The following is a 27,067-nucleotide window of genomic DNA, read 5'->3' on the forward strand; positions in this document are numbered from 1 at the left end:
CAGCAATCATGGATCACACAGGAAGTATTGCTCTTACTCTGAATTGGCTTTGTTAGCTCTCAATGATGTCATCACATATCTATGCAATATTGTGACTGAATGGGCAATATTTTTTTTTGCTCCCTTTCATTTTAGTTCCCAATTAAATTATCACATTATTTCTTCATCGTTTGCTTTCAGTTCAGCTTTTTGCACGGTACCTTTTCCCAAAAAGCTTCTTTTATTCTGTTTCAAAAAGATTTGCATATACCTTTTGCATTTATCCGAGTCCTATATGATGAAGGAACTTATGAAGCGGAAAGCCTACATAACTATTATACCTCTACATGAATACTAAATGTTGGAGTGTACTGCTCAGATCAAAACTGCAGTAAATAAATAGTGCAGACACTGGATGCCATCTCAAATGTTCAGAAAAGGCATGTAGATTAGTCCAGTCATTCTAGATTAAACCAGAACCTGGGGGGCCTCCAGATGTTGCTGAACTACAACCCCCATCATCCTCAGCCAGAATAAATTGTAGCTGTGGCTGATGGGAGTTGTAGTTCAGCAACATCTAGAGGCCCCCAAGTTGAGAACCAATGGTTTAGCCCTCATAGGACTATCCCCAATATTGTGATGGGAAAGAGATTACAAGTTTGAATGCTGTGCTACTTCAAAAACTTCCTGCATGTGAAAAGCTAGCACAACAGGGAGAAAACTAGGCTAGAATGTTTTCCACGTATGTAGAGGTTTGTACACAAGACAGTCTTCAACCATTAAACCCCTTCACTTGCATTCTAATGAGGTAAGATTGCATGGTGTGTGAATTAGTTCAGTGTAACCTTTTTACAGAAGATTTAAAATAAATTCTCATCGTAGAGGTGCATTTGGGCAGGATTAGTTTAGTAAACTGTGGGAGTGCCAGAGAAGTGTTTGGCTTGTTCAGTTGCTGAGATTGATTACTTCAGCAATACTTAAGAATGTAAGTCAAGATTCCCTGTACCCATAATTGAATTGTTGAACTAATTCTCTAGGGGGGAAATGAACAGGCTAGGAGATGCATGAAAGCAAGCAGTAGCTCTGGTAACCAGCTAGGACCACAGTAGGAGGTTCGGCAGGAGACAGCTAAGATGTATTATTTAAAATAGTTTTATCTGCATACTGCTGCTCAAGGTGGCTTAAAATAAAAACAAGAAAATAGAACAAACAATTAAAATCAAATGAAAAAGACTGGCAATTCTCTAGGACAACATTCCAAAGACAGGGGGCCACTACTGAAAAGTGTTGGAATATGCAACAGCTCCAGCCTAATTTACTGTATATAGTTTGCATGTAATCTGCTATGAAGCCAGAGGGGGCACTGTAGCTTCCTCAGTAATGGTTGTGCTAGCTAGGAGTTTCTAGTTACTTCACTGTTCCTGTATGTGAGTCAGCAAGTTCTGTACTGACCTCTAAGTGTTTGTCTCACTAGTAAAGTTATCTTAAACCTTTCTCTGGTGTTTGTTCTGAAACCATGCAGACAGCTCACATTCTGAAACAAAAAGGCCCTGTCCTTGGTCCCCTCCAACTGGATTCGTCTCAGTGGCAGACATGGGCGTAATGGGGGGGGGGGTAGCCAGGGCATGTGCCCTGGGCGCCACTAAGGGGGGGCGCCATGCCAGTGCCTGCCCCCCCACCCCATTGCCCACCTGCCCAGCCCCAGGGTCCCTCAGCCACTTGCCGTCCTGCTTGCCTTGCCCCCCGGCCCTGCAAACTGCAGAGCTCTTCTCTCCCCGCCTCTCAGCTGATCGGCGGGGCTTACAGAGAGGCCTCTGTGTAGGCCTCCCTGAAGCTTGAACTTGGCAGGCCCCAAGAAAGGCAGGAAGGAGGCTGGCAGAGCTCCCTGCAGCAGAAGACCCTCTGCTCAGACCATCCAGCACGGCTTTTGCAAGGTAGACTGTGAATTCCTTTTTGTGGCTAACCCCCCCCCGCCGCATTATATAGGGATCTGCTTGCCATAGGGCTTTGATATGGGGGTGGGCTGGGGGAGACTCTGAATATTTAATTTAAAGCAGATTGGAAAATTTGCTGGCTTTAAAAACTATCTAAAAAGGCCTATAAGTGGCTTGTTTCATGGCAGAAAATTACAAAAACTTCTGGAACAAACAATATTATATTCATTCATTCATTCATGTATAAATGCACTTATGTTCAAGTTGTTTTGTAACCCAGAAGGTCTGCGTGAGAACTGTGAAGCATGTGTTGTGCTTTTATTTTATTTTATTTTTCTTGCATGTGAACTGCTCCCCAATAACTCGCAGGGACTTCAGGGTAAATCTGGCCAACATGTCAATGCAGCACCTCCATTCCAGAGGAGATGTGTGTTAAAGGGCTTTAAAAGCCTTGTGTGAAAAACCTCCTGGAATCAAACTTTACTGAATTTGTTCAGAATTCTGAGAAAACATACATAGGCTCACACTCCATGGTTGATTCTCCCTTGCTAATCTTCAGTGAGCGGGCCATTTTAATAATTAGTTTTTCTAGTGTGTTCTCGGCATTAAAAGTAGCACAAATATATAGTACTCAATGTATATCACTATATATTGTGAAGTGTGCATGTGTGTATTCAGTGAAATGTGTTTCCAGGCAGCATACTTATTTTGAAATATCAGACTTAAATTCTTGGGGGCCTGGGGTGTGTGGAGGCCCTGGACTTTGAGGGGCTGGGGGACCATTTTAAAATCTCATCTTGGCCCATTCCAACCTTGCTATGCCCCTGGCGGAATAGATACATATGTATTGATCACTACACATAGGTTTCTGCACAACACCTGCACAGAAGAAACTTCCATGTAAAAATGTGTCTCTTGTAAATTGACCCTGAATTTTCCATCCATGACTGGGATATCTGAGAGTTAGAGTCAATAATGGCCCTGGCAGAACTTGGCTGTCTGCTCCTGTTGCAAATTCCTCTGTCTAGTGTGGCAAACTAATGTATCCTCCTCCCTCCTGGTGTCAAAGTAAGCACCAGAATGGTGAATGCACATATACCCCATCATGAGCCAACAGTCATCACAAGACAAAGGCTGGCAGGAATCATTCACTGGTTTATAGACTCCCTCTGCCCCACCACCTTCTTCTTCCCCTATTTTGCTAGTGGCTATTTGGGCAGGTAATCCTCTAGGACAAAGTCATGTTTTTTAAAAAGCATGAGATGAGACAGAGAAAATGACACTTGGAATCCTCACATAACTCCTGACTGTTGTTCTAAGTCTTTAACAGAGATGGCTCATGTTTTCAGGTTTTGATCAACAACCATGTCTAGATGGTACAGTGTTCCTTTTAACAGGGATTTCCAGATATTGTTGACTACAAGTCCCATCATCCCTGTCTCAATAGGGGCGCAATTTCAGTGCTTGCCCTAGGCGCTATTTTCCCTAGATACACCTCTGGTGGCAGAGCCAAGAGTAGGGCTTGTGAGGAACAGCAAACTGGCAGATTCATATGGGTGAATGTCATCCAACAGATACTCCAATCACAAGCCATTTAAGACTTTGAAAGTCAAAATCAGCACTTTGAATCTGGCCTGGAAGCAAACTGGCAACCAGTGAAGCTGCCACCGGATAGATGTAATGTTTGTGTAGTGACTTGACTTAGCCAAACTCATTTATTTATTTATTGTATTTCTATACAGCATTGTGACCAATGCATGGGTAACCAAGATCAGATTGGTCAAAGCAGGTGTATCAGCCAAAGCTAGTAAAAGGATTCCTGTACACTGCTACCGCCTAGGCCTCCAGGGACAGCGTTTGAGAACCTATAAGCTAAACACTTCTTTCAATGAGAGTGCAACCTCATCCAAGATCAGATTTAACATGCCACTCAGATTACCACTTTTACTGGTCCAAACCACCTCCATCTTATTGGAATCATGCATCAGTTTGTTGGCCCCCATCCATCTCAAAATAGCCTCCAGAGATCAGTTCCAGGGCATCAAATGCCTTTCTAATATCAGTTGATTTAAAAGACAAATAGAGCTGGGTGTTACCAGCATATTGATGACACCGCAGCCCATACCTGTGGATGAGCTCTCTCAGCAGTTTTTTTCTGTTCAGCATAAAACACTGCAGCCCCCTGTAGATCAATGGCCAAGGGGTAGTCAAGGCATCCCCCAGCACTATCTTCTGAGCTCATTGGAGGAAGGGCAGGATACAAATGAAAGGAATAAGTTATGAGGCAAATTGAACTCATGGATCCTTGTATTCCCTGCAAAGCTCTTTCTACTGCTTGCAGACGTGCTCACAGGGAGAACATTCTTTTCTCTTTAGATTACTCTTTAGAGAATTCATGCCTTGTTTATACACAGTGAGCATCAGACAGCCTATCTTGAATCATGGTTTCCCCCCATTAGGAATCTAAACGAGACAGTGCCACCTTAAAGAACACAATCCATGTATATATTAGGAGTTAACCAAATCTCCACCATGCCAGAAATATGTTTCAAATATTGAACTTGGCACCTACTTACAGCATAGCGAGCATTTTTCCACTAGGAAAAAACATCCACTACCACCATTATTCGGTTTCAAAACTGAAAATTGGCAATGGGCCTACAGACATATACCCTCAGGCAGCTGCTTTATATTTCCTCTGAATCAGATTTACCCCAAGCTAATCCCTGGCTTTACACCCTTTAAAGAACACAAAAACCTCCAAAGGGAAGTCAGCCTCCCTGTACTGTAATCCCCTGCCATCCTCTATAATAGGCAGGACAATGTAAATTGGATGCACTGTTTCACTGAATTTGCAGCCAGACAAGCTACAACAATAACCCCAACTGAGATGTCAGCTTCCCTATATGTCAACCGTGTCATTGTTGGTTGCTGTACCAGCAACATTTAGTTACCAAGCTATTAGTTACTCAAGTTACAGTAAAATTCCTTGATACAAACCTGAGTTCGGCTTGCTTTAGCTTGTAATACACAAGAGTAGTTTAAGATTCAGTTTGGACACTGCCTGTTTAATACTTGCAGAGGAGTTGGCAAGAAAGTTTGCCGTCAGCAGTGTAGCTGGAACCACACTGCAAAATGTACAAACTTACACTCTGCTTCACTGTACCTCATCCTATTCCTCTGGTGGTATGACTAAGCCCAGCCCTCTGTGAGGTTGCCATCAGCACAGCAGCACTATTGCAGTAACATCTGAAGCAGCCCCGGTAGTACAAGGTATCTTTGCTGAGTTTAGAGGTTTTCTGCTTAGAAGCAGCTACGGGCAGCATATGCTGTGCCTGTGGCAGCACTTACCAGGAAATCATCGAGAGCTACTGGAGAAGCACATGCTCAGCACCCCTTTGTGGGGTTCAGAAGGGGATCTACCCAAGTCACACTGTGAACTTTATACATTATCTTCTTTTTCATCTAACTATGGTTATGAACTCTTAATGACGTTTAGTTACAGATGTAATGTGTCCATTCAGTGTAGGACTGATCCTACCATTAAGCAGTGTGAGGCAGGCTACTTCAGGCAACAGACTTATTATTCAGTTTATTAGGGTTTTTAAACCACCACCATGGGGGCACGGCTTGGATTTCTTTGGGCGCGAGGCACTAAAATATCCTGAGCCATCTCTGGGCTGGTATATGAATTACAAGCTAGGTGTTAATATTTTAAGAAAATTCAGGTCTTGGTGTCATGCATCATTTTCATTTGCTGTTTTGTCCATAAGAGAGCTCCTATTGTTTCCCGGGAGAACTGCTTGCAAGCTACAAAAAGCAATGAAAATGATGCAAGTGCATACTTGTCTCCACTTCCTGCCTCTTCTTGAAGCATGCAAAGCACCCCTCTGCTTTCTCTTTTTGTACATTTATAATGGCATTTGAAGAATGCTAAACTTACTTCTAAATAAAGCAAGCTTAGCATTGGAGCATAAATTGATTTTTACACTATTAATAATGTATGTGGCCCTAAACTTAGCAGCGTACAAATTTTTGCTTCAGAAAACAAATGCGTTCGATATAGATCTTCCACTTCAGAATAAAGCACAGAATGCTTATAATTTGGGACCTAGGTATCTGAAGGACCGCTATTAGATGAGTCTGCCCAAACACTCCAATCATCATTAGAGGCGCTACCCAGAGTCCCCCATCTGAGTTTCAAAGGGTGGTGTCTGGTGAGAGGACCATAGCCCCTTGGCTATGAAAATCCTTGGCTGCCAACTGTTATGCCTTTTCAGCACCATAAGAACATAAGAACAGCCCTGCTGGATCAGGGCCAAGGCCCACTGGCCGACCAGATGCCACTGGAAGCCTACAGGCAGGAGTTGAGGGCATGCCCTTTCTCCTGCTGTTACTCCCCTGCAACTGGTACTCAGAAGCATCCTGCCTTTGAGGCTGGAGGTGGCCTATAGCCCTCCGACTATTAGCCATTGATAGACCTCTCCTCCATGAAGTTATCCAAAACCCTCTTAAAGCCATCCAGGCTGTTGACTGTCACCACATCTTGTGGCAGAGAATTCCACAAGTTGATTATGAGTTGCGTGAAAAAGTGCCTCCGTTTGTTGGTCCTAGATTTCCTGGCAATCAATTTCATGGGATGACCCTTGGTTCTAGTGTTATGTGAGAGGGAGAAAAATTTCCCTCTATCCACTTTCTCCACACCATGCATGATTTTATAGACCTCTATCATGTCTCCCCACAGTCGTCTTTTTTCTAAACTAAATAGCCCCAGGTGTTGTAGGCAAAGGCATTCTTCTTTGCCCAGGCCTTGGACCGAATGTTGGTTTTCAAATATATTGTTATAAATTTGTTTTTATGCTGCTGTTTTAATGTGTGTGGGGGTTTTGTGTGTGTGTGGTGCTGTATTGTCATTTTATTTTGTGTTGTGCATTTTTATCGTATTTATCTTATTTTAAAGGTGAGTGGGCTTGTGCCTAAGAGGTTACAACAGACCATAATGGGCTGTTTATGTACGACAGAATTACAGAGTAGAGAGGATTGTACCTGCGGGGAAAGCCTCTGCCCAGGGATCCATATTATGTGCTCTCCAGCACTTGTACAAGGGAACAACATGGGATGTAACTCCACCTCCTGAGTGGCATTGCAGCAAGTATGGTATGTAGTTGTTCATCCCAAATTCCTGAATGATGCAGCAAATACTCTATTTGGAGGGAATGAGAAAGGATAGGGAAGGGGTGTGAAAGTGATGAAAGCTGGGCCAGTACTGCCTACTCTGTAGCTTTCCAAGGTCAGGCAGAAGTATTTCCCAGTTGAACTTGGGACCTTCAGCATGCAAAGCAGGTGCTCTACCACAGAGTTATGGCCTTCCCTATAAATAACCCCAGTGGTAAGTGAGGAGACTCTCACAACTATGGACAGAGTAAAACTAACTGTCTTTCAGTGAATAGTCAAACGTTCTGACGGACTGCACAACACAAGTATGGGTGAGGATCCGGGTGGATTAAAAAATGATCATTAAAAAAATAATAAAAATTGCATTTTTAAAAGTGTAAATCCAAGCCATGGGCATAGACATTTACTTTCAATCTCTTGAGGGAAAACAGGTTGCTTACGTGTAACAGGTGATCTGGTAGTGGTGCCTCGACATTCATAAATATGGGTTCTGCACCTGCGTAGGACTGCTTCGGTTAATATTCATTAGCTCCTCATGATGCCTTTTAACTGCCCCTGCACGAGCTGTGCAGCAACTACTGAGGCGGTTAGGTGTCTGTTATTCAGTTTCTGTATGGACGACCAATAGAGTCAATTATAGTAACACGTAGGTGAAACCTGACTGAGACCTCTTGCAAATCAAGCTTGCACTCTGCTGCAGGGCAGGAAGGGTAGGTTTAATGAATGTCGAGGCACCACTACCAGATCACCTGTTACAGGTAAGCAACCTGTTTATCTGGATAGTGAATGCCTTGACATTCATAAATATGGTGGGAGTAGCAAGCTATTGAAGCATGCTTTTAAGAATGGCCCTGTCAAACTCTGCCGTCGCTACAGAGTGAAGGTCCAAAACATAGTGCTTTACAAAGGTCTGATCTGAGGCCTAGGTTGCCGTCATGCGGATATCTTTAAATCTGATGCCCGACAGGGGCGCCACTGATGTAGCATGTGCTCTTGTTGAGTGGGCCCATATCGTAGAAGGCAGAGTGACACCTTGTATATCATAGGCCATCTTTATGAGCTCTACCAACCAAAAAGATAATTTCTGTTGGGTAGGCTGCTGCCCTTGTTTTTGACCTTTAATGGAAACAAACATGCTTTTAGTCTTTCTTAAATCCCTTGTCCTCTTTAGGTAGAAGAGGATGGCCCTTCGCATGTCTAATGTATGCATTGCCCATTTGAGCGTTGACGTTGGATTCCTAAAGAAGGTTGGTAAAACAATGTCTGCATTCAGATGAAAGTCAGAAATGATCTTTGGGCAGAATTCTGGGTCTAAACACATTACCACTCTTTCAGGGTAGAATCTTGTGTAGGGCTCATCTATGCGAAGCGCTAGTAGTTGACTTAACACACCTCGCAGACATAATAGCTACCAGGAACAACATCTTTAATGTGACCAACTTCAATGCAGTGGTAGCCATTGGCTCAAAGGACTTATCCATCAGAGTTGAGAGTACCAACAAGATATAAAAATCTATCTAATAAGTGCTGGAAATGTAAAGATAGCGAGGGGTCCTTCTACCACATGTGGTGGTCCTGCAGAGAGGTAAAGAGGTTTTGGGACATGATTTATGATAAACCTAAAAAGATTTTTTAATGTGTATTTCATAAGAGACCTGAATCCTTTCTGTTGGGCATAATTGATGAAGAAATCTCAAAAGAAAATAGAAATTTATTCTTATATCTTAACGACAGCGGCTAGAATGGTTCTTGCTCAGAAATGGAGATCTGCGGAAATTCCAGCAAAAGAAGAATGGCTGATGAAGGCATATGAATATGCAGAAATGGCAAAACTTACTGTATTAGTAAGAGATAGTCATATAGAAAACTTCGTAGGAGATTGGAAACCCTTCTTGCGGTATATGAAAAACAATGTGAATTTGGATATACTAACGAGGGTTGAAATGTAAAAATAACAGTTGGGGAATTTGTTATTTATATGAGAGCAAATACGGATATTGTAGGATAACTGTGCTGAAGGATGAATGGGAAGTCACCCTGTAATGTAGAAAACTAATAAAAATAAAGTGCAGAGAGAGAGAGAGAGAGAGAGAGAGAGTACCAACAAGAGACTCCACTTGTCACATGGCCTTGAAATGGGGTGTGTGTGTTAAAGATTATTCAGGCCTTTTAGAAAGTCCTTGCATCTAGGATGTGTGAATACAGTTTTATCATCCCAAACACTATAGCAAGCAGAGATTGCTGCCATGTGAACCTTGAGTGATACATTGGCTAGGCTGCTTGTCTTCACAGTCATCAGATACAACAAAACTTCATTTAAGCTCACCTTCCCACGTTCAAAGTGCTGTCTTGTTGCATAAGCACAGAACCTTTTCCATTTTGAGAGGTAATATCTCCTGGTTGATAGTTTCCTGTTGTTACGTAGGATTTTCCTTAGTAACCGACCTTCCATGCCGTCAGACTCAGAACAGACAGGTTGGGGTGCAATATTCGACCGCCCTGTTGTCTGATTGCTGAGGCAGTCTCCTGTAGTGGTGATCCGACAGCCTTAAGAGCTGGGGGAACCATGGTTGTCTCAGCCACCAAGGGGTAACCACAATCGCTCTGGTCTTGTCCTGTAGGAGTTTTGCAATAACCCTGTGCAATAGGGGGTAAGGAGGGGTACAAGTAAAATATACTTCGCGTCCAACGGTACTGGAATACATCGCCCTTGGATAGGTACCCCTCTCCCATCCTGGGGCAGTACTGACTGCATTTCCTGTTTTCTGATGTGGTGAACAAATCCACAGCCGGAGTGCCCCAGGGACTGAATAGCTCCTATAGTAACTTGGGGATGAGCTCCCACGTGTTGACGTAGGACATTTGATCTGCTTAGTGCGTCTGCTAGGACATTGTCCTGGCCCTTTATGTGGATTGCCATCAGGTGTATGCCTTTCACGATGCTCGAATTCCAGATCAGAAGGGCCAGATGGCACAAAGGCTTTGATATCATGCCACTCTGATTGTTTATATAGGCTATGGTGGTGGTGTTGTCCATCTGTAGTTGTATTACACAGTTGTGCAGATCGAGTTGAAAGGCCTGCAGCGCTTTGAATGCTGTGAGAAGTTCCAGGAAGTTGATATTGTGTCCTGCCTCCCAAGGCATCCACAAGCCTTGTGCCCTCTGGTTCTCTAAATGGGCTCCCCATATGCTAATGGAAGCGTCCGTGGTTAGCGTCTGAGTGGGTATTGCTATTTGGAATGGGATCCCCGCTTGTAAATTCGCAGGTCTCATCCACCACTTCAAGGAGTCTAGGACCCTGTTTGCAATTTCCAGGTATAGATCCTGGGGATCTACATTTGGCCGGAATACATCCAGGTACCACAGCTGTAGTTTTCAGAAGCGGAGCTTGGCATAACTGACTGTCAATGTGCAAGAGGCCATCAGCCCCAACAGCACTTGTATCGACCTGGCTCTTTGTCGGGGAGTGGCTTGAAAGAGTTCCACCATGTCTCGAATGTGTGTGAACCTGTCAAGCAGGAGGAAGGTTTTTTGGAGTTCCATGTCCAGAACTGTGACTATGTTCTTCAGGCACCTCGAGGGAGTTAGATGAGATTTTTCCCAATTTATCCGGATGCCCTGCTTGCGTAGAAGAGTTGTCACCATTTGAATATGGTCGCTCAATTTTGTCTTTGTCTTTGCCATTAAAAGCCAATATCCAAATACGGGAAAATCGAGATTCCCTGTACACGGAGATAGGCTATGATGACAGCAATGTACTTTGTGAATACCCTTGGTGCCGTCACTATGCCAAGGGCAACACGTTGTATTGATAGATCTGAGTTCCCAGTGTGAAGCACAAATATTTCCTGTGTATGCCGATGTGGAAGTACGCATCTTTCAAATCCAACATTGCAATCCATTCCTCTTGGTGTAGAAGGGGTAGGATCGCTTGCAGCGTTATCATCCAAAATTTTCGCACATCGACATACAGGTTTAGCCATCTGAGATCCATTATTGGGCGGATGCCGCCCTCCCGTTTCGGTATCTGAAAATACGTTGAGTAGAATCCTGTCTGTCCAAGAGCCCACTGTACCGTTGAGATGGCTTGTTTGTCCAACAGAACTTTGACTTCCTCCCTCAGCGTCTGTGTGTCCAGGGTGTATCTTATGACTGTGAACTGTGGGAGAGTTTTGAACTCGATGGCGTAGCCTGTCTTGATTATTTGCAGGACTCACTGGTCTGCATGTGGTGCCATGCTGGGGCATGGCTTAACAGTTTGATGATATTCCTAGTTTGCAACAAGGTGGTGTTGTACTGTACCTTGTGGTCAAGCTTGGTTTTTGTTTCTGCAGTGGATTGTTCAGTTGCTGTTGGTTCAGTTGCTGTGGGCTCAAGGAATGATCAAAGATGCTGCTTTGGTAGTTGTGTGGGCTTATTGTTGCCTTGTTGTTCAGGTTTGTTCTTCTGGGAGTAATTTCGACGATTGTATCGATTAAAGGGTCTTCTAAAATCCTTTCAGTCATTCCTCCAGTATGCATTCTGTCTACGCTGATAGGGCTGATATCTATTGTTAGTGTATATCTGTGTAGTGAAGGTCCTTGCAGTAATCTTGGATTTCTTCCACTGTTCCATTGTTTCGTTGATTTGTTCCACAAACAAACCCTTACTATCAAAATGTGGTCTCACATGTCTTGTAACAAGGTGGTCGAGCATAGCCATGCGTGTCGGCTTAACATCACAGCAGTAGTAAGTGTGCGTGATTCAGATTCAGCCAAGTGTTTGGCATTTGTTAATTGTTGGCAAGTGGCTGTAGTAGTCTTTAGGAATACGGTATCAAAACACTTCTGGAATTCTTTGGGTGACATAGAGGATCTCTGTGCATGTAAGCCTTCCCACAACAAATATGAATATTTCGATTGGCAAGCTATGTAAATAGCTATCTTTATGGAAAGACAAGCAGTAGAATAAGTCCATCTTGTGAGGACATCAAACTTCCGACCCTCCTTGTCAGCTGGGGTAGTATGTCTTCTCCCTGATTTGGCTGTGGAGGCACAATCGATAACCAGTGGCTATTGATCCAGTGGCACTGGATGCTTCAGTAAGTATTTGTTGTCTTGCTCCTGTATCCTGTAAAGCGATTCCAAGTGCTTTGAAGTAGCTGTGGATGCTTGTAGAATTTCCCATGCTGACTTTGCTGCTTTAATTATGACTGGGAGCATGGGTAGATAGACAGGTTGTGATCCAGTTGCCTTCTTCAAAAAGTTATAGACAGGGTTGTCTAAATCAGTTGTTTTTTTAGTTAGATTAAGTCCCAACACCTCTGCCATCTCTGCTATTTGCTGAAGGTAGGATCTCATTTCTTCCGTAGGTATATCTGAAGGTGTAGCCACAATGTCTTGGTTAGGTTCCTGTGGAAGGTGATCATCGGTCAGATGGAAAGCTTTCCTCTTTGGAACAAGAAGGCGCATTGTCAGGTAAGTCTGTTGGCTGTGATGTGATTGGTTCCCTACGTCTTCCCTTCAGAGACTGAGTGGTAGTCGAGGGAAGAGGCGGAAAATTGGTTTTAATAGATACAGTTCTATTCAGGTAAACTGGAGGAGTAGAAGATTGCACTGAGGCGTGCTTCAAAGTAGGTATTGCCACCTGTTGCTCTGTGGTCTGGACAGAAGTGCTATTAACTATAGGAGTAGACGGAGTGCTGGTTTGAACGGAAGCTGATGTACAAGGAAGAATGTTTGGAGTTGTTTGTGTAGTGCCTGGTATTAATCGTCCTGCAAGCTGAGGCTTTCTCAGTCTCTCTAGTTGCCATTCTCTGAATAATGCAAATTCTTCAGGAGATAGAGTAATATTAGAGTCTCCCCAACCTCCTAAGGGGCACAAGCCCACTGGGCTTCTGTGTGTAAGCAATGGAGTGAGAGAAGGTGTTCTTGGTACAGGCTGGTCTTCATAATCTTCATCATCATCCAATCTCTGTGATATGAATCCCTGGAAAGTTGAAGTGGACGGAGTTGTGTGTCCTGATTGAAGGAGATGCAGGAGCTCTGGATCCACAAACTCAAGATCTTCTGGATCTACAACTCCAGGATCTTCTGTGGGAGCTATCTCAATCTGCATTTCCAAGTCTAACATGTTGGCAGCAACAACGGTAGGCTCAGCATCCCGCTTTCTGCTTCTGTCATGTGAAGCTCCAGTATTCTGTGGCTTGTGCTCTGATACCAACAGAGCTACTGTAGGTCTCTCGAGTTCGAAGCTGTTTTTGAGCTTGATGTGCTGGATTTTTTCTGCCTCTTGGCATGCTTACAATGTCAAGAAGCAGTGGACATGACCGGCATTGAGCTCGGGGTGGCTGGGGACTGGCGAGGGGTGGGGCCTGGAGACAAAGATTTTGCGCCATTGGTTCTCCGTGGTTCAGCCTGCAGCCCGGTGGGTGAAGGAGTTCCCTCTGTATCTGGAATCCCCTTAAATCTTTTCAATGTCGAGGCAGTGACAGGCGAGGCAGTTCTCTTTTTAGGGCTGCTGCTTGGTGCCGTGGGTCTCTTAAATGGGTTTGGCTTTGTGGACTTAGATGTGAAGCCCAAGCCCGAGACCTTAGAGATTGTAGTTTGGGAGGTCAGAGATGTCTCTGATGCCTGGAGTTTAGTCTGCATTCCTGAAGCTCCCAGCACAGCAGCAGAAGTTGAGGGGCGGAGAGCGTCCTCCATTAAGGCGACCTTAAAATGCGCCGCTCTTTTTTTGAGAGTTTGCCTTGAGAAACTCTTACAGATCGCACAGGAGGCTGTAGTGTGCTCCTCTCCAAGGCACAAAAGACAAAGCTGATGTCCGTTTGTTGAGGGGAGCTTTGCCCTACAAGGGATACACCTCTTAAAGGTGGTCTTTTCCTTAATAGGGTACTCGTGGGCAAACGTCACTCGAATTCTTGTTGTTACTAGAGTTGTTTCTTTCTTTCTTTCTTTCTTTCTTTCTTTCTTTCTTTTTGCCTTTGTTTTCATTTTCAGGGATTGCAAAACCAGTCCTGGGTCAAGCCGAAAGGGAGAATCAGGGATCTATGTGAAATCGTTAGAGCTTCCATTCATTTGTGCTGTTCCGAGGTCAAAATACTGTTTTGACTGTTAGGTAATGTCCGTTTTTATGTTTAAAGTTGAGGGAGAAGCAAACAATGTTCATACGTTCAGTTAAAGTCCGAGTTTAGCCTAAGTGTTTAACAGTAAATCAATTTGCAATTGTTTCTGCCGAGGAGCTGTGAAGTTCCCAAGGTCCGAACGCATCAGCGGTCAAGAAGAAACTGAATAACAGACGCCTAACCGCCTCAGTAGTTGCTGCATGGCTCGTGCAGGGGCGGTTAAAAGGCATCACGGGGAGCTAATGAATATTACCCGAAGCAGTGCTGCGCAGGCGCAGAACCCATATTTATGAGAGTCGAGGCACTCACTATCCAGATCACTGTTCTACCCAGTAATTCTGAGACATTACCTTTGGAAAGTTATGGGCATTTAATCTTCAAGCAAATACACTTGTTTAGTATCCCTGCATGTGTATAAGACAAACTGAAATCTTTAGTTTCACAATTGCCCCCATTTCTAAACGTATACAAATTATGGAGTGCAAAATTCCATTCGTATGGAATTCATGAGCAGAGGCTAGGAATTAAACATCCTCTTAGGTAGGATAAAAGGTACTATCTAGTTGCAAACCAATATGTTTAATTGTTATAGCAACCAATTGGTATGCATGCTTGCTAAGGAAACATAAGAATTACAAAATTGGAAACTCAATTTCAATCAGTGATTCAAATCATCCACCCTGATGGGGATTAGAAAATGTCTGCAACCAAAAGGCCACTGAAGCAGTCCTGCTTCTACAACACCAGCATAAAATCATACCAGCAGGAATAAAAAGAGAGGGATCTGGGGCAGTTGAAATGACAAGCGCTTTTGCTCTCTCTACAAGTTATCTAGTGTAAAATACCATGTAAGGTACAGACATGAAAACAAAAGCAACATTGTATTTGCATACAGCAAATCGAGAGTGGGCCAGCAAGCTGCACCCCTGCAATGATGGGCCAAGAAGCATCATACTGCTACACTTTTCATGCTTATGCCTGACGAGCCCCAGCCCCAGGCACCATCACACTTCTGATGCTTGCCTAAATGCTGTAAGCTTGGAGAGCATGGGGAGAGTGATGCTTCTTGGTGTGTCAATGTTGGGGTGGGGCTTACTGGTTTGCTCTTGGGACACTTTATACAACACACACACACACACACACACACACACACACACACCTGAAATGGGGGCTCTGCAGTGGTACAAATTCCTGAATCTGCTAGAGCAGCAAAATTGACACCCATAGGATCAGGCTTCTCAACATAGTTAGCTATTGCCATATAAATGTGAATTCATAGGAATTAATTGAGCAGTCTGCACTTTGTAAAAAGATGAGTGCTGGATGGTTGTATGAGCACCTTTTCAAGTGAAAATATCCATTCCTGCACGAATTAGTGTAATTACAAGAGAGGGAACAAAAAGCACTGCATCCATATAAAACATGAAGACATTTGCCACAGACCATAGTTTTGGGGGTTTAATCCCTCAAATATTTTGCTTATTGTTTCAGACAAGCCATTTTTAAAAGAGACAGTTATCTCAGCTGTGCAAACAGTTACCGACTATTTAAGCCCATAGAGCTGGGCAGAGAGTCAACTATGCATTATCCTCATCAAAAGAGAAGTCATTTCCCCTGGTAAATGCAACTGCAATATCAGTACACTCCAGCACCAAAACATTTTGCCCAGCATTTAAAGAAACATTAGCCCTTAAAGAAACAGATTCAGATACTGTACCTTGATATGTCTTTTAAGTCTTGATCAATTTCTTGGAGCTTCAACCAATATTGATCTGCAAGTTTATAAAATTCCATAAAAACAGAATCCTTCAGATCAGGATAGGGGCATTCCAAGGCCATTAACCGTGGAGGAATTTCACGAAAGAGTTCAGCCCTCTCTTCCAAAGAAGATGTTAATATCTATAACAATATTGGAGGTCACTGGTGTAATATAAAAAGTTATTGTTGATGCAGTTGAAATTAAAGAAGTGAACATGATCTTACATCAGTTGTGTATTCTTCAAGCTCTCTTTCCAAAGCCATTCTCTCACAGTGAAGTTTTTCCAAAATAACTTTCTGTTGTTTCTTCACAGACTCAACCTGATTTAATGAAATATTATTTTAATGGATTAAAATGTAGCTTCAGTTAGTGCTCCTAAAATCTTGTGGAGCAGAGAGGCAATGATCCACAGATTTTGGTTCTACTACGCAGCCCAAGCAAAAGGAGAGAGGTCTTTACTGCAATGTCATGTTGAATGACATGACATCATTGTCATTGACTAAGATACCAACATCTCCAAGGCTCTCACCTTTCTTCCCACCTCCAGGATGGAGTGGGGACAGGAATACGTTCAAGGTCAGGGAGATCCCATGTCCTTCTGCCAAGCCTGGAAAAGTGTGAGAGCTCCCCAGACCTCACAATGACCTCAAAGCAGCTTATAAAGCAGCTAAAGGGAGGTGATCTTGCCAGAATCAAACATTCATTTACCAGTGGCAAGCTAGAGAGCACATTTGTGGATCCCTACACAGAGGCTTTCTCCACAGGCACAATTCTACCCATCCAGTAAGTGTGCCATATATAAACTGTCCCTTATAGTCTGGTGTGGTCCCTCAGACACAAGCTGCCACCAGGAAACAGCCTCCTGAACTATCACCAGCTTCTTCTCCTACATAGAGAATAGGAATGGGGGGGAAGAAGAGAAAGAAGAGGCTTATGGAGATTCAGTAGGATTTACCTACCCATTTTTCAAATATATTTGGGATATCATAAAGCAAACCTAGTCATTCAAAAAAACACATATGGGATACCAAGCTGGAAAAAGATTTGCGTTTGGTTCCTAATTACCCTAGCCTGAAGGGTTCAAGGCCAGATATCCTTTTAATCTAATCGACTTGAACCATCAGAGGATATTTACATTGGCACCTTTTAATGTTTTACCATCAGTTCTACTTGAGGGAAGATATTGAAAAATTCCATTCTCTGAGCATATATGTTCTTGTGGTGTGGGTAAAGTGGAATCTGTAAGATATGTTCTTTTGTATTGCTCCTATTACCGAGATATTCGCTTCACTTTTATTACACCTATTTTAGTGAAAATGCCAGGCAGGTCTGATGAGTTTTATTTCTCTCTCTTATCAGATCAGAATCTGTCTATATTTCTGATAGAGTTGCTAGGTTTTTCTCTGTTGCTTGCTTGCTGCATTCAACATAAGTTGATTAAAACATAATTCGAATGGTTTAGTACCCAAGGATGACCGATTATGTTAATGATGATGTATGATGGATTTGTAGCCTCAAATGTATTGTGTTTCTGTATTTTATGGATTTTTGCTGGCATATGACCATAATAAATCAATACAATACAGTAAATCTACACAAGCAAAAGAATGCTTGGGCCAGCCAAGATTTTATAAAATCCATAGAATAAGCAAGCAGTTGATTCTGTCCAGACCCAAAGACAACTGCAAGCAACCAGATGTTGCATATGACTAGTAATTCATGGGGAAACACTATCAAGATTGTCTCAAATAGCACTCATTCCTATCTACAGTGCAAGAAAAACAGGAAAGGCCATCCCATCCTCACCATGAAGTACTTATGAGATTATGTCCAGATAGACCTGTGCATCCAACCCCAAAAGCAGTGTATACTTTACACAGGAATTCAAGCTCTGTACTTAAAAAAAAAAAAAAAAAAAGCTGGTTCTATGTCAAAATGTATAGCCATTACTTGGTTTTGATTCTGAGGAGGGATTTTGTTTTTTGCTTATTCTTTAGAATCTGAAACATTCCTGGCAAAATTGGAAATGGAAAGGATGAAGGCTAAAAGGAGATTAAGAGCAAGGTTAAAGAGAGACAGGGGAATTAATTGAATTAACAGAGGTAGGAAGAACAAAAGATGAGCTAGAAAAGAGAAAGAAACATTGGTCTTACCGTGAAGGGTTCTTTCTCCTCTGAAGCAGGAGGTCACAGCTTACAATGGGTAGTCTTCCATTCCTTGCTCCAGGAAGACAGGAAGTCTCAGGTGTTTGAATAGGTAGGTCTGTCCCCCTTCTCCCAGCATGCCCAGGTGTAGTTCCCCAGTTCCAACTGTCGTGCCTCTTGATTGTACAGTGCGACAATGGCTCGTTGTTCATCTTAGTCATTGAGGAATTATTATTGGCATGCAAAGGTCAGAGGACAGAATCCTGAGACTTAGGAAGGTTAGGTTAGTCAAAGAGGATGAATGTTCGGACAGTGATCTATCGCTGCAGCTCCCCAGATCCATGGGTGGGCCGCGTGACCTCCTACTTCAGAGGAGAAAGAGCCCTTCACGGTAAGACCAATGTTTCTTTCTCCCTCGAAGTAGGAGGTCACAGCTTACAATGGGACCTACCAAAGCAGTATAGGTACCCGGGGAAGGGAAATGGATCCCTCTCAGTTGTGCACCACCTGCTGCAGTACAGTTCTCCCAAAGGCTGCCTGCTCAGAGACCAGGGAGTCGATTTTGTAATGTTTAAGGAATGGGGACGCGGATGACCACGTGGCCGCGCGGCATATCTCCGCTAACGGGGCCTGGGCCGTGAAGGCTGCCGAGGTGGCTGCACTTCGAGTGGAGTGCGCCGTGATGCCTCGAGGCACTTGGATCGACAGAGCCTGATAGGCCGTGGCGATGCATGCCCTCAGCCATCGAGCCAGGGTCGCCTTAGGGGCCTTGTTCCCTAGGGACCTGGCATGGAAGGACACGAAAAGGGCCTCGGACCGCCTGAAGCCCTTGGTTCTACGGATGTAGTATCGCAGAGCCCTGCGAACGTCCAGTGTGTGCCATTTCTGCTCTAGCGGGTGCTTAGGACTGGGGCAGAAGGATGGCAGGACCAGCGCTTGGGAACGATGGAACACTGAGTTAATTTGGGGGGTGGAGGTAGGATCCGTCTTAAGGACCACCGCGTCCGGCTGGAAGGTGCAAAGTTCCTTACGGACCGATAGCGCCCCCAGCTCTGACACCCTGCGTGCCGAGGTTATCGCCGTTAGAAAAAGGACCTTGTACGATAAGTGCCTCAGCAGGATAGATGAAATAGGTTCAAAGGGTGCCTGCGTGAGTGCGTTGAGAACCTTGTTGAGGTTCCATGAGAGAAAGCGATGAACTGGTGGCGGGGCGATATTGGTAGCGCCTCGTAGGAACCGTGAAAGGTGGGGGTGTAGGGTGGTACCCCCAGCCCTCCTGAGTTTGAGGACCGATGCTAGGGCCGAGGCTTGTTGTTTCAGGGTACTGGGTTTCAGACCCTGGTCCAGGCCCGCCTGGAGGAAGGCCAGGACTTGTGGAACCCTGGCCGAGGTAGGGTTGACGCCCTTGCGCCTAGCCCATCTGAGGAAGGCCGACCAGGTTGTCTGATAAATTCTGTTAGTGCTCTGGCGCCTGGCAGCCAGAATAGTGTCCTGCACTGACCTGGGATATCCTTTCTTGGCTAGCTGTGAGCGCTCAAACTCCAAGCGTGTAGCTGGAGCCACGCTGGGTCTGGATGTAGTACCGGCCCCTGTGACAACAAGTCCTGCCATGCTGGTAGAGGCCACGGATCTGTCCTCGAGAGGAGAACCAGATCTGTGAACCATGGGCGCCTTGGCCAGTGGGGGGCCACTAGGATGAGCTGTGCCCCCCTGTGGTGAAGTCTCGCCACAACCCGGGGTATGAGGCCTATTGGGGGAAAGGCATACAGGAGCCCTGGAGGCCACGGTGCGTTTAGTGTGTCGGTTGCCTCTGCAAGGTGATGGTGGAACCTCGTGAAGAAGCGGGGAAGTTTTGCGTTCTCCGGTGATGCAAACAGGTCCACCTGGGGTTTTCCCAGTCTGTTCTGGATCTGCCTGAACACCTCGGGGTGTAGAGACCACTCCGACTGGTCCACCATCTGGCGACTGAGCCAGTCCGCCTGAACACTGGAGATGCCACTCAGGTGCTCCACCCTGATAGACTGGACATGGGCTTCTGCCCACTGGAAGAGGGCCCTGGATTCCTCCATCAGGGACCTGGATCTGGTTCCGCCCTGGCGGTTCACATGGGCCTTGGCCGTCGTATTGTCGGTCCTGATCAACACGTGTCGACCTAGGAGGATCCCTGCGAAGTGGAGCAGAGCCAGCCTGATGGCTCTGAGCTCTAGCCAGTTGATACTGTGTTGAGTCTCCTCCGAGGTCCAGGTGCCCTGTGCCATGTGTCCCTCGCAATGGGACCCCCACCCTGAGAGGCTGGCATCGGTAGTGACTGATATTCTGTCGGGTTCCCTTAAGGGGTTCCCTCTCTCCAGGTTTGGGGAGAGCCACCAGAGAAGGGACTCTCGCACCTCCTTCGAAAGGGGAAACAGTAGTCCGGTGCGACTGGAGATCTCGTCCTGGAAGGGAAGCAGGGCCCACTGTAAGGGACACGCGTGCCACCTTGCCCATGGCAGGCATTCTATGCATTCGATCATGGACCCCAGGAACTGAGCTAATGTCATGCTCTCCACCCGGGGCTGGTGGAGGAGCATTTGAATCTGGTTGCGTATCTTCTCCCTCCTGTCCACAAGGAGGGAGATAGTTGCTGCCTTGGTGTCGAACCAGGCCCCCAGATGCTGAAGGGCCTGTGACGGGAGGAGCTGGCTCTTGGCCTCGTTCACCAGGAACCCATGGTCTAGCAGTAGCTGGTGAACTCTCTGGACATCCATGCGTGCCCACTGTTGGGAATGCGCTCGAATTAACATGTCGTCGAGGTACGCATGAACCCTGAGGCCCTCCAACCTCATGTGTGCCACCAAGGCGGCCAGCACCTTGGTGAAGACACGTGGGGCCAAGGATAGACCGAAGGGTAGGGCCTTGTATTGATAGTGTTTCTGGTTGTAGCAAAACCTGAGAAACTTCCTGTGGGAGGGGTTGATGGGTACGTGAAGATACGCCTCCTTGAGGTCTATGGAGGCCAGGAAATCGCCAGGAGCAATCGCCTCCCTGATAGAGTGAAGAGACTCCATCCAGAAGCGCCGCTTCCGAATGTAGCGGTTCAAGCGCCTAAGGTTCAGGACCGCCCGCCAGGACCGTCCCTCTTGGGAACCAAGAATAAAATGGAGTAGATGCCACGACGGAACTTGGTTGGCGGCACAGGCTCTATGGCTTGAATTCCCAACAGGTGGTCTATCGCCTGCCTCATCCGAAGGTGTTTGCCCCGTTCCTGGATCTTGGGGAGACAATGAACTGCTCCCGTGGCTGGGAGGTGAGTTCCAGGCAGTAGCCCTGCTCCACTATGTTCAGTACCCACAGGTCTTGTGTGGATGTAGCCCACCTGGTGGTGAAGTGTTGCAGCCTGCCCCCAATCTGAAGACAGTCAGTTCTGTTTCCGGTTCTGCCGGCCTCCCGCCTGCGTGCTGGGAAAGCGTTGTTGGCGTGGGCCCGTTCGGCCTTTCTGGTTCCAGTTAGAGTTGTTTCCCCATTGGGGTCGGCCCTGGGGCCGAAATGGTCGGTGGTCCCGGTTGCTAGAACCCTGCTTGTAGGAACGAAAGGATAGTCTGTTATTACGAAAAGGCCTACGCGTCTCCCTGCGCCTCGTGGGCATGGCCTTTTTCTTGTCCTGCGTTTCCACCAAAACCTCATCCAGGGACTCCCCGAAGAGGTTACCCCCGTTGAAGGGGGTGGAAGCCAGGTTGGACTTTGATCTAGCGTCTACCTGCCAACTCTTGAGCCAGAGAGACCAGCGAAGAACTACATTAGCCGCTATTGCTCGAGATGATGTCTGAATCGAATCCAGGCTGGCATCTGCCATGAAAGCCGCTGTTTTAGCGAGCTTATTGAGGCCTTGCCTGAGCTCAGTCTGGCCAGGCTCCGGCTTGTTAAGGAGGTCCTTGACCCATAATACCGAGGCTCGGGCCATGATGGAAGTGGACACCGAGGCTCGGATGGAGTTGGCCGACGCCTCGTGTGCTTTGCGCAGGAGTGAGTCTGCTTTCCTATCTTCTGGGCCTTTAAGTTGTTCATCCCCATCCCTGTTCACTATGGCTCCGGACACAAGGGCCACCACCGGTGGGTCTACTTTGGGCACCGATATTTCACCCATAGCTTCATCGGGGAGGATATAGTACTTCTTTGGAAAGGAGCTGGTGTGCCTGGTGGCCGCTGGGTTAGCCCATTCGGCCCGCATTGTGTTCCGGAAGAGAGCCGGGAAGGGCACCACCGGAGATTGGAGCCTCGGTGTGGGGAAAACCTCCCGTGCCAGCTGACCCGGGGTGTCCTGCGCCTCTGGCTGCGGGGCTGCATCGTTTATGGTTCTCCTGGCCTTAGCCAGCATTACCTCGTAGGTATCCTGGGAGAACAACCTCAGGATAGGGCCTGGGTTCTGCGGAGCCTCCCCCCCTGGCAGCTCCCCTTCCTCCTTGTCAGAGGGTTCGTTCTCACTGCGGTTCCCCGTGCTATCCCTGGGGGTCGCTGGGGACGTAGGTCTCGCTGGGGGAGGGGGTGGGACCCTTCTACTAGGGCCAGCTTGATCCTCACTGGACCCCTGACCGCTTGCGGAGGCGGCCCTTGAAGGACGCCTGCGTCTTACTGCGTGGGTGCGAGGAAGTACCCTCGCAGGACTGTCCTCAGAAGATGAGGAATGAGACCATATCCCTGACCGTCCGGGAGTGGGTTGTGGCGAGAAGCCCCATGGAAGTCTCGAGGCCCTCCTCTTCTCCCTGGCCACCACCTCTTTCACTGAGCGTGAGAGTGCTTTGGCGTTCGCCCTCATCTCACTGGCCATCATGTCCCGGACCCATTGGGCTCTCTCCTGCATACACTCAACATCCCCGAACGCAGCACTCACCTGTCGTCGCGTGGGGATCGACGCCGCCTCATACCTGGGCTCGTGCTGGGCCGCCTGGGGCATAGGGTTGAACTGCGGAAGGCGCGACCTTGCTAGCCCGTCGTCATCCGGACTCCGTGCCCGGGTATATGCGGCTTGGGTGAGAGGTCTATGGACTTCCCCCAGCCATCCGCTTTCATCAGTGGCAAGGCTGAGAGGTCTATGGACTTCGCCTGCCGGGCCCCTCGTGTACCCCCGTCTCGGGTGGGCCTCCAGGGCTTGCCCCCAGTGTGTACCCTGATCCAATGAGGGGAGGCTTGCTGCTTGGAGGTTGCTTAGACTGTCCTGGTGAAGCAGTGCCCCAGCATTGAAGGCTGTGGAATCCACCTCAGCCTCTATGGGTGTCATATGCAGGCGGCCAGCAGGTGGCGATGCTGCGTTGGCCCTCCTTACTGCCAGGCCCTCCACCACAATAGCGGTACCCACGTGGTTGACTTCGGCCGGGGAAGGCCGAGCAGAAGCAGCAGAAGCGGGGACAACCTGCTGCGGGGCCAGGACGGCTGGCAAAGTGGCAGAACTGCCGAGGCCGGTAATGGCGGCGGCGTTCGCAATGGAGGCGGCTTTGGCGGGCATGGCGGTGATGGCCGCAATGGGGGCGGCTTCGGCGGTCGCAATTGTCATGGCGGCCTCTGCCAAGCCCGGGGCCTCCGCAATGGTGGTGGGGATGTCCTTGGAGGCGGCGGGAGCGGCATAAGCGGCTGCGGCCGAAAGGGGGGCGGCATGTGTGGCGGCGGCGGCCATAATGGTGGCGGCTTCTGTGGGAGGGGGAGCGGCGGCGGTATCGGCAGTGGCGGCGGAGGCCTTAATGGCGGTGGCGGCGGCCGTAATGGCGGCGGCCTCTGAGGGAGGGAGGGCGGGGGGATCACAAAGGTGGCGGTTCGAGCAACAGCTGTGGCGGGGGCAGAAATGGTGGATGCGACCATGCTGGTCGCTCCAGGGGTGTCCGGCATGGCGGCGCTCGGTGGTGAACTGCCTACCCCCGGGGCGCCTAGTAAGGGAAGCCCTGGCTGAGGCGATAGGTCTGAGAAGGTGGGGGGAGCGAAGGGCAAATGTCCGCTTCCCCCCGGCTGCGCGCCGGCCATGTGCATCCCCTGGTCTTTCGTCTGCTGTCGCGATACGCTGCAGGCAGCCTGGATCAATATCCTCTCGCTCTGTCTGGGAGCAGGCAGAGTTGAAATCAATTTCCCCCCAATTTTGGTCCCCTTGGGGTTCTTTTTTCTCTTTCCCTGGCCCCGTGGATCAGGAGAAGAGGAATGGTGTCACTTTTTGGACTTTTTCTTTTCCACCTTCTGTTCCTCCCCCCCGGTGCCCTCTGAGAGGGATCCCAGAAGGGAGTCCCCTGTCTGAGCTAGATCCATTGTTAGTATAAAGAAGCTCACCAGAGTAGAAAAGGTTGGAAAGGATCGTTCTTTGGGCAGGAACCTGCCCAGAAGCGTCTAACCCGGAGCGTAGACAGGAAGGAACTGGGGAACTAAACCTGGGCATGCTGGGAGAAGGGGGACGGACCTACCTATTCAAACACCTGAGACTTCCTGTCTACCTGGAGCAAGGAGTGGAAGACTACCCATTGTAAGCTGTGACCTCCTACTTCGAGGGAGAAAGTCCATCTAGTCCAGTATCCTGTTTCACAAAGTGGCCAATCAGAAACCTCCAGGAAGCTCATTAATGCAATAATCCTGTCCTGCTGTGGCCACACCCTCCATATCAGTGGCATACTGCATCTGAGTACATAGGTCCCATTTAGTGGTCATGGCTAGTAGGAGACACAGAGCAAGAGTCAGACAGGGAAAAATTGTAAGAAGCTGAATTCTGTAACCAGTTCCATGGGACATAACACACTTAGATACACTGGCTGAAATCCAGATCACTGGACCTTGCAGCCAGAGACAGCTCTTAACACAGAAGCCTACCCAAAAGTGGACGTGCAGGAGGGGGAAATGATTTTCACTGATCTCCCTGGCCTCCAGATGGTCTTCTGTGGCTATGCAGCCTTAGGGACATATTTCTGGAAGGCACAGAGCACTTCTGGAGGTCAAGGAGATCAATGAAAATCACTCCCCCCACACATGCTCCACTGCAGGGGAAGGCTTTTGGGTATGAGGACACATTCCCTGCTGCCTCCTCAGTTTGTTGCTCTGGATGTCAGCCTTCTATTATCGATTCCTCCCAGCACATGTAAAGAAATGAACATAATTGTTAATAAAGAAATGGGAATGGGAAGAGAGTCTACTTATCAATCAAGCAAAATATATAAATGATAAGCAAGATGGAAAATTAGGAATAAACGGCATTACTAACCTGTTCTAACACTTCATCAGGATTAAACTGATATTCTGGGCAGGACTCCTTTTCACAGTTAGTCTGTATTTCCAGTAGTCTGTACCGTAAATCCTCCCTTAGCTGCCAGATAGGTTCCACTGTATTTGCTTGAAATGTATCCAACACCTTTGATAATTTATACTCTAAAGATGTGAATACAATAGGTATGTCACTTCATTAAAGAAACAATTAATCATCAGATTTTTAGCTGATTAATTAATTGAACATTTTTTGAAAAAGAAAAATCACCATGCTTTGGGGAAAAATTAAAATGCAAGAACTGTCAGATTTTACTAGTAACCCCTGTAATAATCCTGATTAGCGTGGCCTTTGGGGAGGGAGGAGGAGGAAGAAGGATCTGAAGAACATGGGGGAAGTCTTCTCATTCAGTTTATTCTTTTGGACAATTAGAAGGCCTTGCTTGTGGGATGGCAAAGCTCATTAAGATGGAGCTTGGAAAAACAGCAGAGAGACTATGCTGTTCAAAGAGATCGTTCTTGGCTCCCTTCTCCCTAAATTCTACAGGTAAACTTTATATAAGACAGACAGATTTAGCAACAAGATCACCAATGATTTCCTCTGCATCAAACTTCTTCCCATCCCACACACACTGAGATTATTTACAGATGTTTTGGGAGACAGATGCTCCATTTTGGCAGGACAATGTGTAAACGCCAAGCTATCACTTCCAGTCTGAATCGGGAACTCTCATTTCCTCTTCCTCTCCCTCTCCCAAGCCACCTTGGCCAGCCCATCTATTAATGAAATTGAAGATTGTCCTCATCCTACCTATACATCTTTGCTGTTAGAGCTGGCAATGTTCAGTTGGGACCAGCAAGTAGTACTCCTCTGGATTCTCCAAATTTCCCAAAAAAGATACAGGTGGGCTGGTGTGAAGTCATGCACTTACTAGAAGAGAGCTTGGATGGGATTTCCAACCCTCTAAGCCACTCCCTGTCTTGCCAAGTAGTGATAAGTCTGCAGCAAGCAAGATCTCACATGCATCTCCCCCTTCCTAAGAGATAGATGATCTCTTTGTACAGAAGAGGAACACTTCTGCACGGGCAAGCTTGGTTTTCTTCTATCCAGGCAACACTGGAACACCACAAGAGCTGTGACGGATGACCAAATGAATAAATTGGCTCAGGGGGTTAGCATGGGTGCAGTGTCTGATTAATTGGGCCCCCAAATTTAACCAGTTCACAGATTTTTGGGGAGACAGATGCTCCATTAATCAATTAATCAGGCTGATGAATTGATTAAGGGTGCAACCCCAGTACAAATCTTTGTGTTTCAGAACATTAAGTTACTAGATTGTTGTGTAATTTTATTTTGCATGCATCAGCATACCAATATGTATACCTTGGTTTCTTTAAATCAAGAATAAAGTGAAAGCACTTACGCAAGTCCCATAAGTCCAAAGAACATTCACTTCCTTCATCAAAGAAGGTTTGTATTTCTAATTCCAGTTTTTTCCTGAAATGAAAACCTTGGTTCAGATAAAATAAACCTATTTATTTCTTACCCAAAGAGCAAGGATACAGCCAAAGCAATTCAGTCAGTCATTCATTTAAATTTACTCTTCTCCATTTCATGGATCCACAGAATAGATTATGTGTTTCTCAACCAGCTGCTTTTATAGGCATCCTGACATCTTTTACTTTTTTTAACGGTGGCTGCACATTGAGCAGAAATCTTCTTTGATGGATTTACAAGCATCTTGAGTAGTATTTCTGAGGTGAAGCTGT

The 27,067-nt window shown here is 46.7% G+C and overlaps 1 protein-coding gene across 8 annotated transcripts in view; it reads right to left on the reverse strand.

Moving 5' to 3' along the window:
• CCDC148 (coiled-coil domain containing 148) overlaps positions 1-27,067 on the reverse strand; it is a 210,139-nt gene that overhangs the window by 114,618 nt on the left and 68,454 nt on the right. For all 8 annotated transcript variants that reach the window (XM_053260049.1, XM_053260039.1, XM_053260092.1 and 5 more), the window contains 4 exons: positions 26,722-26,795; positions 25,299-25,462; positions 16,175-16,270; positions 15,909-16,090 (listed from right to left, as the gene is read on the reverse strand). In XM_053260049.1, coding sequence (XP_053116024.1) covers positions 15,909-16,090; positions 16,175-16,270; positions 25,299-25,462; positions 26,722-26,795 — 516 coding nt within the window. The remainder of the gene's footprint in view (positions 1-15,908; positions 16,091-16,174; positions 16,271-25,298; positions 25,463-26,721; positions 26,796-27,067) is intronic.

The sequence above is a fragment of the Hemicordylus capensis genome, chromosome 1, assembly GCF_027244095.1.
Source record: "Hemicordylus capensis ecotype Gifberg chromosome 1, rHemCap1.1.pri, whole genome shotgun sequence".
NCBI lineage: Eukaryota > Metazoa > Chordata > Lepidosauria > Squamata > Cordylidae > Hemicordylus > Hemicordylus capensis.